The sequence below is a fragment of the Sminthopsis crassicaudata genome, chromosome 4 (genome assembly GCF_048593235.1).
Source record: "Sminthopsis crassicaudata isolate SCR6 chromosome 4, ASM4859323v1, whole genome shotgun sequence".
Taxonomy (NCBI): Eukaryota; Metazoa; Chordata; class Mammalia; order Dasyuromorphia; family Dasyuridae; genus Sminthopsis; species Sminthopsis crassicaudata.
In genome coordinates this window covers 242,009,669-242,031,762 of record NC_133620.1, presented here as the reverse complement: position 1 = coordinate 242,031,762, position 22,094 = coordinate 242,009,669, and the positions used below count along the sequence as shown (strand labels likewise).

At 31.2% G+C, this 22,094-nt stretch overlaps 1 protein-coding gene across 49 annotated transcripts in view; it reads left to right on the top strand.

Moving 5' to 3' along the window:
- RIMS1 (regulating synaptic membrane exocytosis 1) overlaps positions 1–22,094 on the top strand; it is a 621,810-nt gene that overhangs the window by 514,428 nt on the left and 85,288 nt on the right. For 38 of the 49 annotated variants that reach the window (XM_074310503.1, XM_074310508.1, XM_074310502.1 and 35 more), the window contains one exon: positions 972–1,207. The exons of 10 other annotated variants lie outside the window; for them this stretch is intronic. In XM_074310503.1, the coding sequence (XP_074166604.1) occupies positions 972–1,207 (236 nt within the window). Of the gene's footprint in view, positions 1–971; positions 1,208–7,593; positions 7,783–22,094 lie in introns of those variants that run through there. One more of the 49 variants, XM_074310552.1, reaches the window with a different exon arrangement.

Genomic DNA, 22,094 nt, shown 5'->3' with positions numbered 1-22,094 from the left:
TCTGTATCACCTCCGTTGTCCTGAATACTACTTGAATTTTATCAAGAATACTATGTGAGCCCACAGTGATTGAACTGACTCTTTGACTTGATATGGTGTCTGAAATTACCATCATCAAAGTCATTACTTTGATTTTCATATATTCTGTTTCAAGAAAGGCCTACTTAAAATATAAATACACTACTGAAGATGAACAATATATAAAACCCCATATTAGGTATTAATAAGTTATAGAATAAAATCCTGAAGGAATAAAAACAATAAACATAAGAGTTGACTAAAAGAAGTAGAAAAAGTTAATAGCTTGGAGCAAGTACAACTCTGGAGACTACTCTATAAACCTGTGAGGGAGAATAAGGGGGTGCATTCGACTTAATGATCACAGTTCCATTAGGGAAAAAATGTGAATATGTAATTTCATGAAAGAAATAATTTCCTGAAAGTAAGAAAGAGAGTATAAGTTTAAGGAAAGAAATCCATTTCTTCCTTGAATTATTAAGCCTTTAATTCTAGTACAATCAGTAAAGGTTCATTGTTATCATATTTAAGTGGTTTTTTATTGTAATTTTTTCTTTTTACTTAACTAAAACTTTTAACTGTGAAATAAGCATAGTCCTAGTGTTTTAATTTGCCATCTCTTTGTTAGGTTTGTCCATTTAATAGTGGTTGGGGTTTTTTTGTAACTGGAAGAAATTTAGATGTTTTCTAAACATGATGGTGAGAAAACTGATATACCTTTAAATTGAATATAATAAATATTTGTAGATAAATTTATTTCATCTAAAATATTTACAGGTACAAGGAAATTAAGCAGAGGGAAAGAATAGATGTTTTATAATTGCATGTTGACTTAAATTTTTTTCTCTATCAAATTGATTAAATTGTTTGAAAATAAAAAAGTTGGTCTGAGACTCTTTTGTTACTTTCATTTAATTTATATGTGCATATATGTTTTTACTTTGTAAATATAGTTCATTTACCCCTAAAATGCAAGGCAGACGGATGGGAACTTCAGGGAGAACCATCACAAAAAGCACAAGTGTGAGTGGAGAGATGTACAAACTGGAACATAATGATGGAAGTCAATCGGATACAGCTGTTGGCACAGTTGGAACAGGTGGAAAGAAAAGGAGATCCAGTCTTAGTGCCAAAGTGGTGGCCATAGTATCTCGGAGAAGTAGAAGCACATCCCAACTTAGTCAAACAGGTGAGTGAAATAAATTCAACTTAAAACTGTATAATTTAATGTACATGGTAGTAAGATATGATCTATGTCCCATGGGTTGTTATGGGGCAACTTAGGGTCCTTGGATACTAAAAAAGATTCTCCAATTCTGAAAATTTATTTCAGGATTTGTTGTTTTGTTGTGTATTCATAAAGTATCTCTCTTTTTGTTTTAAGTGCATTCACACGCTCTTCTCTGAATCACTGATCATTTTTTAAAAAGACTTGTTTACAAATGTGCAAGGAAATGCAAAGAAATATAGTTCTAAAATGATTCATGAAAAAAGCAACAGGACACTCAGGAAAACCATATTTCCTTTGGAGAATGGTCCTTTCTCTGACAAATAAGAATCAGTTTTCTGACAAATTGGAATAAGAACAAAAAGAATGTATGTGTGTATGTATGTATGTATATATATATATATATATATATATATACATTTATATGATAAAAATCTCTCTGAAAGTTACTTATAATTTACTATTTACACATATATACTCCATACAAGCATATAGATGTATATATGCTTATAAGTCTTACAGAAGGGTGAATTGTTAATCCTCCATAGGAGTTTGAAGGTATTGTGACAAAATAATCTTTGAATACAAATTCTCAATTCTGCTTTCTTGTTTCTAGCAAAAAAAAAATGTAGTGCAGATTTTTAATATGAGCAAAATGGGTCAGTAGATTCAATAAAAGCATGATGCTTCAGGATAGAATTGTTTCAGCTTTATCTCTAAATCTTAAAAGCTTCATGTTTGTGTGTCCTCGAGGAAAACAAGCTTCTGATAGAATGAAGCTAAGTCAAGAAAAAAGGTAATGTGCTTTTATGTACAAAAAAAAGTTGCTGCCTCTAAAAAATAAATGGACATATTGGCTAGCTAAGTAATGGAATTAATATTAAATAATGGGAAAGGTAAGTGGAATATAAGACTGTTTGATATTACTAAACTCTTTTGCTATACTCATTACACCAGTTTCTGGTTCTTTTCAACAGAAGCAAAAATCTTATTTTCATAAATTTTACTTATACCAGATAACTTCTGGAATAAAAATGGTTTTTCCCACCTAGCATACACTCTAAGAACAACTCAAGTTTTATATTATATAATGATAGGTTCAAATGTAAGTATTTGAAGCAGTAAATTGTTAATTATTTTAACACAGACTTATGTACTTCAGAAATTTAGCAATGTCAGCAGTATGCAGATAATTAATGTAATTAATTGATAATCGAAAAAGGATGACATCTTTTTCCTTATTTCCTTTCCTCCTTTTTCCTGTCTTCCTCCCTCCCTTCCTTGATTTCTTTTTTCCTTTCTTTTTCTTATCTTCTTTCCTTTTTGGACAATTTGTTAAAAAATTAAAATCTTATAATTACAAACTCATAAGATTATAATGAAATCAGTTAGTCTTTTCATTAGCTCCAACATCAAAATCATCTCTGTAAAAGCATATATAGCACATATACATATAAATACATAGACATATATTATATGTGTATTTTGTGTGTGTATGTATGAATACATATTTATGCATATTCAGTCCATTGACTAGTACTCAGGTTTTGGAATGAAGAAAAGGAAAATTTACATACCAGATTTTAAGAAATGTGGCAATAGTAAGACTTCTAGAATAAATTCTGATTTCCCAATTTATTGCCTATTTGATAGTGAATAAATTATTTGTTATATCTGGACCTTAGTTTCTATCTCTATTAAATAAGGGAACCTGTTTCAACAATAAATCCTATCCTATGAATTCTACTATTTTGGTGTACTCTCTAAGGAACTACACAAAGTGTCTTAGTTGACCATTTTCTGACTTAGTATTTTCTTCTTATTATTATCCAACTGATATGGCCTCTTTTTGTATTTTATAATAAAATGTTATCAAACCTTTATGTGGGTCCTATATTTATGTTTAAAAAGCAATTAGGTTCAAATAAAACCCAGTTTAATCATTCTTCCCTTCCTAACTTTAATATTGAAATTATAATTTTATCATGTTTAAATATTTTTATATTCTATAGTTTTTGTCAGTGTCTTGATTTTGTGACATTTTCTCAGTGTTCATTTGATTTGTTATCCCTTTAAGTACTTGATACTCTCCACTCAGTGTTTTCTTTAAATCTTAATTGTCCAAATTCTCAGACAGGTACTTCTCCATCTTTTTTCAGTGTCTTCTTCTACTCCTCTTTTTTACCTTTAAATGTTCATTCTCCCCAAATTCTCCCCTTTATTTATGGTCATGCATTGGAAGACCTAATTCTTTAGTATATTTACAATTAACACTGCCATAAAGATTACTGCCAAATATTTACTTCTAGTGCTCACTCAGTTCCTAAATTCTGATTCTGTATCTCTAAATATCTGATGAATATTTTTTATATATTCTTTTTTAATTAATTTTATAATTATAACTTTTTTTTGACAGTACATATGCATAGGTATTTTTTTGCAACATTATCCCTTGTACTTCCTCCTGTTCCAAATTTTTCCCCTCCTTCCCTCCACTCCCTCCCCTAGAAGGCAGGCATTCCCATACATATTAAATATCTTATAGTATATCCTAGGTACAATATATATGTGCAGAACTGAATTTTGTTGTTGTTATTGCAAAGGAAGAATTGTATTTGGAAGGTAAACATAGTCTGGTAAGAAAAAAAAATGCTCACTGTTCACACTCATTTCCCAGTGTTCCTTTTCTGGGTGTAACTGATTCTGTCCATCATTGATCAATTGGAATTGGATCAGCTCTTCTCTATGTTGAAGATATCCATTTCCATCAGAATACATCCTCATACAGTATCATTGTTGAAGTGTATAATGATCTTCTAGTTCTGCTTGTTTCACTCAGCATCAGTTGATGTAAGTCTCTCCAAGCCTCTCTGTATTCCTCCTGTTGGTCATTTCTTACAGAATAATAATATTCCATAACATTCATGTACCATAATTTACCCAACCATTCTCCAATTGATGGACATCCATTCATTTTCCAGATTCTAGCCACTACAAAAAGGGCTGCCACAAACATTTTGGCACATACAGGTCCCTTTCCCTTCTTTAGTATTTCCTTGGGATATAAGCCCAGTAGTAGCAATGCTGGATCAAAGGGTATACATATTTTGATAACTTTTGGGGCATGATTCCAGATTGCTCTCCAGAATAGTTAGATTCTTTCACAACTCCACCAACAATGCATCAGTGTCCCAGTTTTTCCACATCCCCTCCAACATTCATCATTATTTGTTCCTGTCATCTTAGCCAATCTGACAGATGTGTAGTGGTATCTCAGAGTTGTCTTAATTTGCATTTCTCTGATCACTAGCGATTTGGAACACTCTTTCATTTGAGTGGAAAAAGTTTTAATTTCATCTGATGAATATTTTGACATAGATGTCCTATTACTTCAAAAGCAATAAGTCTAAAAATTACCTCATTTCCCCCTTCTCTTGCTTCCTTTATTCTATTCTTGCCAAAATTATTTAATAATTTGAATAATCTTAGGGATATTTTAAACTTTTCTCTCTTACAATCCTCATAAGGAATTACTTTACAAGTTTTATTGTTTTGACCCCTAAAGTTCCTTTCCTTTTTCTCCTTTTCCTACTTTTTCATTTTCTCATCTATGATTATACCATAAGTCCTGAATACCCTACATCTAGATTACTGCAGTAGCCTCCAATGTCTCAAGTTAATCCTACATATTACAATTGAATTAATTTTACTAAAACTATACTTTCATTTGTGAGGGTTCCCCATTCCCACATAGTATTGTGCTAAGGGCTATAGATACAAATAAGAAAAAAAAAAAAAAAAAAAAAAGACAGTTCCTGCCCTCAAGGAATTTACAATCTAATGAGAGAAGAGAATACACAAAAAGGAGCTGAAAAAACAGAGGAGGACAGGGCAATCATTGGGTATACTGGAAAGGAGAGAGTAGGGGAATAATGTTCAGTAGAAATTAAGGAGAACTGGTAATAGAAAATGAAGTTACTTGTCAAGGGACCAGACTCTTTCCAAAGATTTTATGAACTACTGCATAGTTAGCTTCATAACTGAATTAGTATATAAGGGCATCCTCTAATATCCCAGAAAAATGACACTAGCCAGCTGTGAGATCCTGGACAAGTCACTTAACCTTTCTGACCTTCAGTTTCTTCATCTGTAAAATGAAAGAACTAGACTCAATGGCCTTTAAAGTTCTTTCTAGCTTTAAATATAAAATCCTATGATAATATGACCCAGTATCAGTCAGGAAAACGAAAATGATGTATACTTCATGCTGTTCCACCATGATTGTACTCTTGGCTACAAGTCTTGATAATTTATAAGCTTCTCATTCCATATCATTTAGTGAAACAGTAAATAAGACTGTTCTTTGGTTTTGGCATTTGTGGACAATAGTTTAGTCTGTCACCACAATATAATTCCAAAATAGTTTATTTCTTCAGGATGTTTTGAGTTTTGCATATGGGAATTTGTCATCTTTCATTCCCTCAAAGATGCCAACTTTCTGATGTATAAATCTAGCTACCAGATCATGCTTTAATAGGTATTCAGTAGGACTTAAATTTGTAGTCTGCGATAATATTTTATCATTCTTACTTATCATCAGTCTTTTCCAAGTGAGAATATATGAAAGATCTTCTCTGTTTCCTTTGTTTCTCCCCTAATTTAATCAAGTTTAAATTGCAGTGAATCTTTTAACCATTTCTTTTGTCCACACTCTTCTAAGGCAATCGCTATAGGCAACACTTCATGTTGTTCAGTTATTGAGTTGTGTATGACTCTCTGTGGCCCCATTTGAGTTTTTCTTGGCAGATATACTGTAATGATTTGCCACTTCCTTCTCCAGCTCGTTTTATAGGTAAGGAAACTGAGGCAAACAGGGTTAAGTGATATTCCAAGGTGATAAGCAATTGAAGCTGACTTTGACCTAAAGAAGATTAATCTCCCTGACTTCAGACCTCACACTCTAATCACAATACATAACTGCCCAACTCTTTATTGGAGTCTAGATTTAGAGATGGAAAAGATCTACAGTACTAAGTCAAACTTCTTCATTTTACAGATGAGTAGACTAAGGCCAAGATTGATGAAGTTATCTGTATGAAAACCAATTAGCATTTACAAGAGATGTGGGGTTAGAACTTGTGTAGATTGAATGTAAATTCAAAGAAATTTTAGATAGTAAAATTTGGAAAAGTGTGTTATTCTTCATAAGTTGGTGGTACAATGGGCAGTGGGTAGATCATGAGACTTATAGTCAGAAAGACTTGAGTTGGAATATTATCTCTGTGTGACCTTGGGAAAAACTTAATCTCTCTATTTTTCAGTTTTCTTATCTGGAAAAATAAGGATAATAATATCATCTACCTCTTAATTTATTAAGAGTTAATATATATGTGTGTATGTTATATAAATATTAGTTATTATTATCATTACTACTACTGCTACTACTGCTGCTGCTGATACTGCTGCTACTACCACTACCATTACTGCTACTACTACTTCTACCACTACTACTACTACTACCATACTGCTATCATTACTATTATCTTATCTTGCTTAGTTAGAGAAGCAGAATTCTTGCTTGAGTGGTATTTGATAATTTTGTCACTTTGGGTTTGACTATGCATAATTTCCATTATCTTTATACTGGAGAAATGATCCTTTAGAGGATTTTTCTTAAAAATCTTAAAATTTTTATTTTAAATCTTAAAACAGACCATTCTTGTACTCCTTTCTACTACAAATATTTATCTAGACTTAATATGAAAAATATAATTTGTGGCTTCTGGTACATAATTCCTTTCTTTTTTGTTTTATAATAGAATGTTAAATGCTTTCATCTTTAACATCTGTTTATTTGTCATTTCCTGATAGACCAGAAACATTATTTTAGTGTCAACTAATTAACATTAACACTTGGTCTTTAGTCATCTATTTTGTTTAGCGAGAATATTAATAGAGAAGCAATAGTTACAGATGAATTCTCATCTACATAACTCATAATTCATGGCACAAAAATTCTCATCTCAGGTATGACCTTGGTTGGTAAATAGTGTGATATGGAAAATTTTAAAGGAATACAATATCTATAGTTTTGAAAAAGTTTTCTTCAGTAAATTATAATTATCCCAATAGTCAACAATATTCAGAATGATCTGTTTATTTTTTTGGGAGAGGAGCTCTTAATTTTTTTTTTGTTTTCATGCCATATTTTTGGTTTATATTCAACTTGTGGTTGGCTAAAAGTCCAAATATTGTGCAATACTTTCAATTTATACCTGTTAAATCTGTTAATGATAATAAGTAGACCAATAATAAATTAGGAAAAAATATTATAGCATGATCATCAAAATGGTATTTCATTAATTCATCTTCTGGAATGTTGATACAGCACAACTGTAGAGAACAACTTGGCAAACAATTATTGCATACTTTTATTCCTTCCTCCCTTCTTGGAAAGGGATGAGCTGAAGCCTCTCAGGCCATAGCTTTACTTCTCACAGGACACAGGACAGAACAGAAGTGAGACTTTCCCTCTGGTAAGCACTTCTCTCTCTTCTCTCTCTCTCTCTCTCTCTCTCTCTCTCTCTCTCTCTCTCTCTCTCTCTCTCTCTCTCTCTCTCTCTCTCTCTCTCTCTGTAAAGAAATATACAAATAGGTTAAGAAGCTTCAGCAATACTTTCCATACCTGTCTTCCAGTGGAGCCAAAGTTGGAAATTTTATGAGCCACATAGTATCACAACAGTTGAATCATATTTATTCTAGAAGCTAAAAAAAGCTTCAAATTTAATATTGCTATTTGCAATTTTTATGCAAATGTGAAAATAATTAGGTAGTTATGTGGTACAAGGGATAGAGTGTTAGGAAGAGTTAAGTTCAAACCTGACTGCAGTCACTTATTTGTTGTATCCCTTAACCCCATTTGCCTTAGTTCCCTCATGTGTAAATGATCTGGAGAAGGAAATGACAAAACACTCCAGTATCTTTGCTAAGAAAACCCCAAATGGTCATAGAAAGTTGGACATGACTGAAACAATTTTGAACAACAAACAAACAAAAATAAATTATTAGTTAAAAATGTATTACATATCATCAGCCTCTAGATTTCTAGGTACTACATCAAAAAGGAAAGACTTCCCCATTTGTACTCTCTAAATACAACCAAGGCATATGCAACCAATAAACAACATGCTGTGTTCCTTCATGCTCTGCTAGCTCCACATCTATCTTTCACAGAGCTACTTATCTTTCCAAAATCTCACCATGTATCTTTCTTGTCATTTAGCTTCTGGGAGCTCCTTGTCATCTCTGAAGCTAAGAAAAGGAGAAAAATGATAATTTCTAGAATTCTTAGCAAGTATTTTAACCAGTTCCTCTGTTAAGTATTCCAGTTCTGCTATCTCATTACATTCAATAAAGATTTTGTTAAATGCATTGATTAAATAAAGATGTACTTATAACAATAACAATCATATAATGATGAAAAAAGAGAAATGAATTTAAATCTGCCTGTTTCATAATGAACTTATTTTGATTTCTGGTCATGTTTTTGTTTCATTTACTAATTCATTATGGAATTTTGCCAGGGGTTGAAAACAAATGTGTTATCTAGTATTTATACTCCTCCTCTTTTTTTTGGGGGGGGAGGGAGGAAGAGAGGGAGTCAGGTTATCTTCCTTTATTAGCATTTTTCTATTCCTCCCCTTTTTAATTATACATAAAAGTATATGTTTTTCAAAGGTAACAAACTGATAACATGTATAAGAATGCATCTTGAAAGTACATTAAAATTCTGAGATTGAATTCATTTTGGCTGGGATACTTTAAGGCATTTAAAGGAACTATGCACTATAACTTTATCTATTTAAGGTAGCACTTCCCTTATATTGCTGATTGTACTCTTTCTAGTTTGAAGATTATTTCCTTCTTTATAGAGACAGGAGTTTAGTATTTCCTTTTTACCTCTGTCAGTTTTTCATTATCACATCATCTTTCTCAAATAACATTATGTTGTTTCCAAATAAATGTTTATTGGACATATAGGAAGTAAAAAACTTAAGAAATAAATAAGCAAAAGGTAAACATATAGATTGTTACTCCCAAGTTGTTATTGTTGTTATTGTTTGGTCATGTTCTACTCTTCGTGACTAATGCTGTCCTTGGAGATTTCTCGCAAAGTTACTAGCATAGTTTGCCATTTCCTTCTTCAGTGTACTAAGGCAACTAGGGTTTAAGTGACTTCAGAATCACAAATCTAATCAGTGTCTGAAGATGGATTTGAACTCAGTTCATCCTGATTACAGGCCCCAGTACTTTATCATCCATCACACCTGAAGCACCCCCTGAAAAAAATAACATAGACTAAATAGATAAGATGACTGAGAAGTATTTAGGGAAAGTAATAGTTCATAATTTTGTCCTAAGTAATTTAGGAAAGTTCACAATTGTCATGTTTCACCTCTGATGTTTCATGACATTATAAAGGTAAATTAGCTTAAATGCCCTCCTCCCACCAAACAGTGACTTTTAGTTCCACTTGCAAAGAAACATCATTAGAGTAGATTCACCATTATTATTTCATTTACAAATAATATCAATTATCTCCAAACCTATGATATTAAAAATACTTGAAGATCCCACTTATCCCAGAAAAAATTTATAAACAATTCTGTCCTTGGACATAATCTGTTCAATGAAATAGTAAAAGTCCTTTTTATGGGCATATTTTATTACTTGTTTTTCCAAAATTTTTGTCCTCAGGAATAATAAGGGTAATACAGGTAACAAAATAAGTCAAACAAACACTGCTTTGGAAAAGAAACTATTGGTCTTGTGCTATTGACTATTTTTAAGAATGCATAATGTTACTGTTAATGTCAAGTGTATCCTTGAATTTAATTTATTGTTTATCCTCTCAGTCTAATGCTTCTGATGGACATCTGAAACAAATACTGTTATCTGAAGGATTTTAGCCTTTTCATTTATAATAAGTTAGCATGTAGCAATAGGAAAGGCATGTTAATGGAGCCTCTTTGATCATTTTGGGGAAAATTCTTGGCTCAATCAGTTAAAACCAATGAGAGCTTATTGTTCTTTCTAAGGATAAGGGCCTGGAAAAGACTTTCAGAAACTGAAAACTGTAGTGAATCAAAAAAAAACTGAATACTTTTTCTTATGTTTTATTTATTTGGATCGAATTTGACAGCAGGAGGAACACGCCTAAGTAACTGTATATTTAATGTCCTTTGTTTCCTTAAGTCAAAATTATGGTGAAAGTGATAGTTTCAGAGTCTTCAAAACTATCAAATAAATGTAAGCAAGTATTCCTTTATTTACTGTGGCTGTCTAGCATTGGAGTTCACTACCGTGAATAGAACTTCAATTCAGCTCTAGTAACACATCTTCAGAAGAGATTTCCTAATAAGGATTGGGTTTTCAAACAAATGCCAGCCTGCTCTATTTTAATTCTTTTTCTTTTTTTCTCCCCCTCAGCTATAAATTTTGAGCTCAGCTGAAATGTAAATATGTTAAGTTGGTTTGGCAGGCAGAATTATTAATGAATAGGAGTGTTAATTTGAACAGCTATTTTAGTATTTATGGGGGATTTTGTTAATTATGTGCAAATGAGAGACAATCATTTATCTTAATAGGTTGATTTATTTTAGCATAAGATATTCTCAAATTATTAAATTACTATAAAATGTTTAGATCTCTTTCTCCCTCTGTAATCACAATTATGTATAGAAGAAGCAATATCATGATGATCAACATATACACATAAAGATATATACATGTAGGCATATATGTATATTTTAAATGAAAATTTTAAAGTTAATTACTCAATATCAATCTCATTTAATTTAATATAATTTTAAGTCGACATTTATATATGAGACAACTGTCACTAGGAGTTAAATTAATTTTTTTCAATGAGAGAAGGGAAGCAGAATATATTCTGACTACTTGCTTTAAGTTATACAATGAATTATGTAAAAAACACAAATTGTATTTTCCTGTTTAGCTCATAAATGCTTTGTTGTTCCTTCTAATTGAATTAGGTATATGGCTGTTCTAGGTAAACTTTTAATGACTTTTTTTTCATATTCCCTATTTTTCCTTCTGCAAAAGAATGACTCAAAAGGCTATGCCTTATATTGAAGAATGGGGGGGGGGAGAAAGTCAGCAAAACTAAACACATCCAAAAAAAAGTTGTATTATATACAGCATTTCATAATCATAACCTCCCAAATTCACACATCATACACACACACTCTCTCTCTCTCTCTCTCTCTCTCTCTCTCTCTCTCTCTCTCTCTCTCTCTCTCTCTCTCTCATACCTTTTAAGAAGTAAGAAAGATGTCTATTTTTTGTTAGTTCATTCAGAATAAGTTTGGTCCATATTATTCAGTTTAAATTGTTTGGTTGATATTGAACTTTCTACTTACATTGTTGTATTCTCTCTCTCTCTTTCTCTCTATCTCGTTCTCTCTCGTTCTCTCTCTCTCTTTCTCTCTCTCTATCTCATTCTCTCTCGTTCTCTATCTTGTTCTCTCTCGTTCTCTCTCTTGTTCTCTCTCTCTCTCATTCTCTCTCTTTCTCTCTTGTTCTCTCTTGTTCTCTCTCTCTTTCTCTCTCTCTTTCTCTTTCTCTCTCTCTCATTCTCTCTCTCATTCTCTTTCTCTCTCTTGTTCTCTCTCTCTCATTCTCTTTCTTTCTCTCTCATTCTCTCTCTCTTTCGTTCTCTCTCTCTCTCTCTCTCTCTCTCTCTCTCTCTCTCTCTCTCTCTCTCTCTCTCTCTCTCCCCTCTCTCTCTTCTCTCTCTTGCTCTCTCTGTATATGTGTCTGTTAATAATGCAATATATGGGCATTATGGTATATATGTACATATTTGTATGTGTATATTATGTAGTTTTCCTGGTTCTACTAATTTCACTTTTCATTATTCATGAAAGTTTTCTAGTGAATTTTTCATTTATTATTTTTAGAAGAGAATATTCCTTTACATTTTAATGAAAACAAAAATTTAGCTAGTTTTAAATGGATAAGTATCGCTTTATTTTTTTAGCTCTCTTCTGCTACCAAAAAGAATAATAATGCTTTAGTAAATTTGCTTTTTATGGAAGATTTTCTTTTGTTATTAACTTTCTTTGGATATATGACTAATAGAGAATCTTTCAGTACAAGGGTGTGAACATTTTTATAAATGCCCTTGCCCAATTCTAAATTGCTTTCAAAAATTATCAAATAACGTTCTACCAACAGCTAATGGATATGCCTGTCTTTCCCAGCCCCTTCAGCATTGATAGTTCACATCTTTTCTCATCTTTGACAAGTTTTTGGGTGTGAGTTGAAACTTTGGCAATTTGACTTGCATTGCTCTATTATGAATGGTTTGGATCATTATTTCATTCAGTTTTTAATAGCTTAAAATTCTTTTGGGGGTACTGTTCATAATCTACCACTTCTCCCTTGGGGAATAGTAATGTTAGACATTTATTTCTGTTTATACAAAACAATACTTCATAATTTTATCAGACATTTGATATTGATTTTCCCTTAATGACTTATTTTCTTTTCCTAGTCATATAAAGTTTGATCATTCAAAAAATTTTGAATTTCATGTAATCTGGACACTTTTATCTTCTGTAATTATCTCTATCCCTCATCTGGTTTTTGAGTTTAATGATTTCTGATTCTTCGTTGTATAGTATGTCGATTAATTACCCTTTTTTTTTTAGTTTTTAACAAATATTCAATAGTTTTGATGATTGTTACTTTATATTTGAGTTTCATAGATAAAAGTACTATTCTCATTTCATTGGTACCTTTTTCATCATTACTATTGATATTCTAGATTTTTTAATTCTTCCAGATAAATTGTGTTGTTATTTTTAGCTAACTCTATAAAATTTTCCTTGTTAATTTTGTTGATATGGCACTAAATATTTATATCAATTTTGCAATATTTTTGTTTTTATTGTATTTATGTGGTCCAACAATGACCACTGAAAAGCTCTCTTATTATTTAAGTAGTTTCTGGTTTGCCTTAAAGGTCATTTTGTGTTGATACATGCATGGTATGCTTTGCAAGATGAACACAAGTTTTATGTCCATTTTGTTGTTATTTTAATAAGGACTTCCCTTTATGACATCCCTCCTGGATTTTGTCATTGTTATGCAGAAATGCTTTGGGTTTTAATAAATAATTGAAATTAAGAATGTACATTGTGCATTTACCTTTAATTAATGATGTTTCCCAGAAATTAATAGATCAGCATGAGCTTATTTGAATAGATAGGGGTATAATAATAATTAAAAATAAGCAAGATGAAGAAGTTTATTTTGTCTATGTAGATGCCTCTTCTTAGTCTCATACTATGAGGCATTATGATACAGCTAAGTTTCTAGTCAGAGGAGCTGAGTTGAATGGTCTCTTTGACATTTCTTACCTGTGTGACTTTGCATAAATCATTTTATATGTCTGGACTTTAGCTTCCTCATTTGTAAAATGAGAGAGTTAGATCAGATGTCTAATAAACTCTTTCAAGCTTTTTGTGACCCTATTTGAGGTTTTATTGGCAAAAATATGGTTGCCATTTCTTTTCTCTGCTCATTTTTTTAGATAAGGAAACTGAGACAGAGTTAAAGGACCTTCACAGGGTCACACAGTTAGTGAGTGTCTGAGAACAAATTTTGACTAGGGAAAGTACTTCTTCCTAATTTCTGGACCAACATTCTATCCACTGTGCTACCTAGGGTGCTTTATGACATATATATTAAGTTAGCATCAGTAGAAATTTTTGGCCATTAATTTAGTTTTTTAAATAGGAATTAATCTTAGAAAGGTCACAAATAATAGAACAATATTTTATTTTTAGCAAGAATTATTTAAAAACAATGATAATCTCTAAAAGCTGACCCAAAAAATTAACAGGTAGAATCAGAGATATAAGTTAAATCCAGATTCTCTGATTCCAAATCTAGTTTTCCAAGATACTTTAAACCAGAGGTAGCTAGATGGAGCAGTAAATAGAGCACCAAGCCTGGAGTTAAGAGGACTTGAGTTCAAATCCTACTTCAGATACTTATTTGTTGTAAATGAGGATAGTAATAGCAGTTTGTTGTGAGGATTAAATGAGATAATATTCTCAAAGTACTTAACACAGCACTCATTGCATAGTTCCTAAATTGTCATCACTCCCTCAACCCAATTAAGTGTTTACTATGAGTTCATAGGGTAACTAGCTAGCTAGCACCCTGAATATAGTGCTTTAAAAGGACAAACATTAGAACATTGAGCCTAGATTTAGGAAGACTTTAGTTCAGATATAGTCTCAAATACTTACTAGTTATGTGACTTTGGGCATGTTACTTAACTCTGTTTGCCTCAGTTTCTTCATATGTAAAATGAACTGGAGAATGATATGGCAATGTTCTGCAGTATCTTTGCCAAGAAAATGCCATTTTGGGTCACAATAACTGAAAAATGACTGAACAACAGCAACAGCAATATGTCAATAACTATATTAGGTAGTAAGATTATAAAACAAAATTGAAACTGGCCCTATTCTCAAGGAATTAATAGTCAATAGAAAGACAAATATAATTATGAAATATATCCAAAGTAAATACAAATTAATCTGAAGTGCAGCAGTTTTGGCAATTGAGAAAATCTGGAAGACCTCACTTAGGAGATGACATGACTATAGATTATAAGAAGGTAGGGAATGCAAGAGGCAAAGGTGAGTTCATTGAAGATATAAAAAAACAACAATATAAGGGATAGTGTCAAGGAATTGTAAAGGAAGGAGAGGAGTTATATTTTGAATGAATGAACAAAAAGGATTTTCTCAGGTTCTTTTATTATTTCATGGGGCAACAAGTGTAGGCTATATATTTGCATTCTTTCATTTTCATTACTGCCCATCTCATTTTTTTCAACATGCATTATCTTGATCATGTCTCAAATTCCATTCACATGATACTTCAAGGATAATCACATATGCCTTATATTGTGTTTATGTATGTATTATCGGCCTCTTCAGAGAAGATTCCATGTATAACAATCATCATCATCAACATCATCATCAACATCAACATCATCATCATCATCATTATTATCATAGCGTGGTTCAAAAGAAAAAATATCCATAGCTTCATATAACTTCATATTCTACTTTTAAAGAGCACAATCTGTGTAACCTTGAGCACTCAAACCACCATGAGCCTCAATTTCTTCATTTCTAAAATGAGTTTGAATTTAGGATGGCTTTTAAGGTATCCTCTAGCTCCAGATCTATGACAATTATAGAGATAGAATTAGAAGACTAGAAGTAGAAATATATGATAGAGATAAAATAAGAAAATATTGCTTTTATGTAAAACTTTAAAATTTGGATACTGGTTTATATACATGATATCATTTGATTCTCATAAAAATCCTATGAAGAAACTACTCTCCAACTGAGAATCAGAAAAGTTAAATGATTTGCCCAGAGGCAAACAGCCAGTATACATTGTATATAAATTTATGTCCCCCACAATACTTAACAAGTATTTGTTCCCAAGATATCATAACAATTTAAACAATAATATATTGTTTAAATTAATTTTCTGCTCCTTCCCAAGGCAGAGTTTCACGCTTTGAAAATAAAGCCTACCATTGATGGACCACTATACATTTTTTAAAAGTTTAAATAAGAGCAGTTAGCTGGTCCATGGATAGAGCACTGGCATTAGAGTCAGAAGAACATGAGTTCAAATTTGGCCTCAGACACTTAACAGTTACTAACTGTGTGACCCTGGGCAAGTTATTTAACTCCAATTGCTTCACAGAAAAAAAAGGGAAAAAAAAGCTTAAATAATTATTTAGTACTGTGTACTTAAGTATATTATACATATTTGCCCCCTTCATTTTGGGTTTCAAAAGTCATTCCCCAGAAATGTTTGGATTAGCAATCATATGACAATTATATTATATATTTTCCAAAATCTTCCCTTTTTTACCACTTGCTCACATATTATTAATTGTGATAATTAACTAACATATACCTAATAATTCATTATATAAAAGGCATTATGCTAAAATAGATTCTTTACCTTTTTAGTGTCCTAGACCCCTTCTACAAGAATAATTTTAAAAATAATTTCAGGAAAAACTAAATATCAGAAGTTGGTAAAAATGCAAATGTAACTTTCTACACAGGCACACACACACATACACACACATACATACATACATACATACACACACTCCTAAAACCTATATGTTATCCTCTTGGGAGACTGTGAACTATAAATTTAAAAGTCTTGATCTAAAAAGCTTGCATGCAATATTTTCTGCCTTTTCAAATGTCTTTACTTTTCACTTATTAGTTTGTATGAGAAATCTATGAATTAAGGGTAAGCATTTGCCACTTAGAGATATTTTCCTTAAGCTCCTTGATAATAGAATTGTTTTGTTCTTTTTCATTGTATCCCAGTAGTATCAGCAGCATTTCAGAGATAATTAGTGATTAATTAACAGCTGATGAATATTTCTTCCACTTTGAATAAAAAATGAAATACAATTTTTAAAACTTTATTATAAGCATAATTTCTTAAATTCTCAGCAGGTCAATGATTACAGTCATATAGAAGAAATGGCAATTACCCTAATTTTGTTACTATTCTTATACAACTGCATGTGTCAAAATATAAAATTGACCAGTTTTTAAAAATTTTCTTTCTTCTGTTTTTGAAGGAAAACTTGTCCTTGTACGAAAGAACACTCTCTGCCAGGGCAACAGCTTATAAATAGGTCAGGGACTTTTATTATTTGGACAATCAGCTTTTGTTGACATGCTGGTACATTGTGGTTCTTGTCACAAAACCATTTACATTATCAGGATTCTTTTTTCTGGGGCTGGAGAATGTTGAGTGTGTAATGGTTATTCATATTTTTAGTGAGCCATAGCAGACTTGATGTTCCATAACCAATGAGACAGAATGGCATTGTTCAAAAAGACTATGCTACAAACCCCTGGGCGGTAGGACTTTAATATGAATGGAATGTCATATTTCATAGTTACTAGGCCATTAAATTTAGTAATTTCTAATATTTAATAAAGCACAGAAGATGCTTTCTTATTCTCCTTAGTGAGGCTTCAGATGTGAGGGGAAAGAATAACAAATGCCACCGACTTAAAGATTTGTAAGAAATAAATATATGTATATTCACAATTAATATAGTGCGTCATCTTGCTACAATTCCTTGCAAATAGTAGACAATTCAGAATGCTTCTTGACTTGACTGTGATGAAATTCCTTGTTACATAACATTTCTTGAACATTTTGAGAATCTGCAATTTTGTTCTTGAGGCTGTTCTTTTCCTTTCCTGGTGTAGATCTCAACCCCTTTATGACTTAGTTTATGGTCTTTGAGAATTATTATGGTATAAAAGTTCATCACCCTATGATAAACATATCAATTTACTTTCCTGAACTCTGATGGGATGCTCATATAATCAATCAAGAGACATTTATTAAGCACCTACTATGTTTCTGATACCATGAAAAAGACGGAATATAAAAATGAAAGTGAGAATCTCTGCCCTCAGGAGCTTAATTTTATCAAAAAGATAAAAATTAATAAATCAAAGGGGGAAAGGAAGGAAATTATTTATTAAGAATCTACAATGTGCCAGGACCTGTGCTGATAGCTTTAAAAATATTTCATTTGATTCTCACAACATCTTTATGAGATAAGTATTATAATTATGCCCATTTTATGGTCAAGGAAGCTGAGGCTATTTACTATCTGAGTCTTTGCACAGTTACTCCCCTCTTTGTGGGAAATCATTGTGGGTTTTTTTTGTTTGTTTGTTTTTTGTTTTTGTTTTTGTCAGTCAATTTCAATGGTCCCATTTGAATTTTTGTTTTTGGCAAAGTTAATGAAATGGTTTGCCATTTCCTCATCTAGTTCACATTACAAATGAGGAAATGGAGACAAAATGTTAGATCAAATGATTTGTTTATACTTACATAGCAAGTAAATATATATGGTTGGATTTAAATTCAAGTCATACTAACTCCAGATACAGTGCTTTATTTGTTATATCATCTAAAAGGCTATAGCAAGATAGTAATTCTGAGTAAGAAATCCTGCTTATAAATCAAAATATCTGATTTCTATTTTCCTCTCTTCAACAAAAACAACTGACTGATTGACAAATACAAATGTAATATTAGCTAAGCAAGGTACCAGAAAATCAGGGCTAATTGGAAAACATTATTAACTTAATAATTAACTTACTGCCTTTGTTTCAACAGGGGCAAAAGTTAAAAATTCAACTAAACATGGTAACATTCTGAAGCATATTTAACTTCCTATTATGGTCACAGCAATTCACCATACCATGAACTGGAAGAGAACAGTAGAGTTTATTTAGTCTTATTATTTGTTTTACAGATGTGAAAACTGAGACCAATAGAAGGGTTGCAAAGAATCCATGTAGATATCAAGTGACCATGCCAAGATTGAAACTTGGGACCTATGACCCCCAATTAAATTATAAAAGCAGAAGTTTCAGAAGTTAGCACTCAGGCAGGTTTCCCTTCCCCTTTCCTTCATATTTTTATTGACTACAAAATTAGTAATAAGCACATAATTGTGTGTGTGTATTTAATATAAAACAATACCTTTAATAAGTTTCTTTTCTGATACTAATTCTGGGAGAGGAAAAAAATAATTTCCTTAAGGCTAATGAAGCTTTGATAGCTGCCACCTGAAAGTTATATAAGATCATAGATGAAAAAGGAAAGCCCTTAAGGGCTCTGTGTCCAATTTGAGTTTAATTCCCCCCTGCCAGTTTTGGGGATAAAGAACTGAGAACCAATCCAGCTTCATTTAAGGCATTTATTCCCAGTCTGGTCATAGTGATGCTTTCTCCCATCCTTCCCCACCCCCAGACAAAGAAGCTCTCTAAGAACTTACACTAAGTCAATGGCATTAAAATTTGCATCAGAGGAAAGAAAATAATTTTTTTTTTTAAATGACAACTTATAGTAATAACAATAATAGCTAAGATTTGTATAGCACTTTAAGGTTTGCAGAGTGCTTTGCAGATATGATTTGTTTTGATCTTCATAATACCCTCTGAGATAAATATTATTATCCCCATTTTACACATGAGACTGAAGCAATTTAAGTAAATAATAGTTCAATAACACAGCAAGAATAAGGCAATATTCAAATTCAGGTTTCCCTGACAAATCTAACCTTCTATCCACAAAAAAAACATTTTTATGCAATATAAGTTTTAAAATTTTATTTTTTATTATATGATCTTTTTTCCTGCCTATTGCAATTTTGATTTTTTTTAAAAATTCCCTATTATGGGAGACTGTGTAAACTATTATGATTATTATTGTTTTTTATTATTATTTTCTTCTTCTGAATGTTTTAATTCTCTAAAGATAAATAAAAATAACAAATTTAAACTAAAATCAAAATATTTCAGAATAATATACAAATATTGGATAGATAAATTATACTTTCTTATTGGCTCTTTAATTAGGTGGAAGTGCAATTTAAGAGGATTGAAAAACAATGTCTGTAATGGCCAAGTCAGTAGCTAGATATCTTATGAGAACTGAATATGATTGGAATAGTTCTTGATTATATTATTGAAAACATTACTATTTAACTTAAAGGTTCCTCACTGGGCATTTTCTTAATACTTAACATGTCCTAGTTTTTCTGGCTTGTGCAGTGGTATAAGGTAGAAATCTAAGTACTAAAGACAGCCTCATTATCATAGGATTTGTTGGCCAACTATTCCTTTTTTTATTTCTGTTTTTTTCCCTTGTTTTTGTTTTTAGTAGTTTACATAAAATAAATTATTGCATTAAAAAATCTCTGGAGTGCAATTAAACATTTCTTGGAAATTGAAAATATGTGGAACACGGACAAGGGGATAAAGAGACATGATCCTGACCTTAAGCTGTTGAAAGTCTAGCTTATAAGGTATATCAGCATATGCCATTTAGTCTGTTTACATTTTTTAACAGAATTTTTAGTACAATGTAGAAGTAAAGAATATAGAGTAAAGGGAAATGAACCAAAAGAGAATTTACAAGAGATCATTTTGTGAAATTGAATGTTAGAATAAGAAAATGAATGACATTTTGGACAAATTTAATCTTAAAGGCAACAAGACTAATAACTCATTTCCTCCCTCTGATTCATGCTATTTACATGGTCTTGGGCAACTTATTTGATTTCTTGGTTCCAAAGTAATATTCTAGGGACTATAAGTTATTGGATAGTTGATGATATGCTTTGGTAAAGGCAGTTGTCATCCTAGAAATTCTCTTCATGATTTAAACAGTCATCTTGGATTAAAATAATGATACAATAATAATAACCATAATAAAAGTTTGAATTTTTCTTACTTAATATGACATCTTCAAAGAGAGCTATATAATTTAGCATAACTTTAAATAAAACATTCATTAGTTATTTTAATTTTCATTAACACCAAAATTAGCTTTAGAAAATTAAATATTAAAACAATATTAAATGAACATGGGAACTTCAGACTTAATTTTTTAAAAAAAGAAACATATCAAATGTTATATTGAATCCCTTTCATCTCAAATAGCCCCTGCTTCTATATGTATGTGTATCTCTACACAAACATCTATATACCTATATACATATGTATTAATATATATAGGTATGATACATATACCTATATATATATATATATATAATATACATATTTATACTTGTACCTTGATGATATATTTTATATAACATCTTAGATTAATTGTGTAGTTTTCCCCCAATATTGAAAGTGATATGCAATTATATATTCATTATATGATCTTAACACATTTTCTATCAGCAAATATTATTAGCCCAGGTTTACTATTAAGAAAAACTAAGGGATATTCATAAAAACAATATCTACTGATTGGAATTAAAGCCAATTTAAATATATTATGTCATATATTACATATATGTATTATACATATATATAATGTCTTATGTTGATGTTTTTATATGTATTTATGTATAAGTGGAATATAAGACAACTATGTAATAGAGTGGATAGGGTGCTGGACTTGGAATCAGGAAGACATCTTCATGAGTTCAAATCCAGCCTCAGATACTTAATTGTATGATCCTGAGCAAGACACTTTGCCATATTCTTTGTAAAATGAGCTCAAGAAGTAAATAACAAACTTCTGGATCTTTGCCAAGAAAACCCCAAATAAGGACAAAAAGAATAACAACAAAATGAATTTTAAGTCCTATCTCTACTTTTGAGTTCTATAGACTTCTTTTATCTCCCTAATATCTTATAGCTGAACTGAGAAACCAGAAATTTGTTAATTATTCTCCTTTACACTTTAGCTATTGTTGCTCTTTTATATAGAAAGTTCATCATTTTAGAATCTCAGAGATGGAAGGGACCTCGGAGACTCATTAGTCTAAAGTCTGCTAAAAAAATTCCTTCTAATACTTCTTGAGAAAAGTTATGAATGTAAGCTCCATGAGGGCAGGATCCATTTCATTTTTGTTTTTGTATCCCATGTCTGTCATATAGTGTGTATTTAATAAATGCTTATTGATTTATGTATTCATAAAATAGATAATTATGTTTCTAAATATCACCTGTAGTGAAGGTCTTCCTCACATAGAATAGAAATTTACTTCCCATTAACTTCTATCCATTAATCCTATAAAAGTAATCATCCTCGTACATCATAGCCCTCCAACTATGTTAAAATAGAGGATCACCTCTAACCATCTCCCCAAATCTATACTTTTCTCAACGTTAAACATTCCCATTTCCTTCAATAA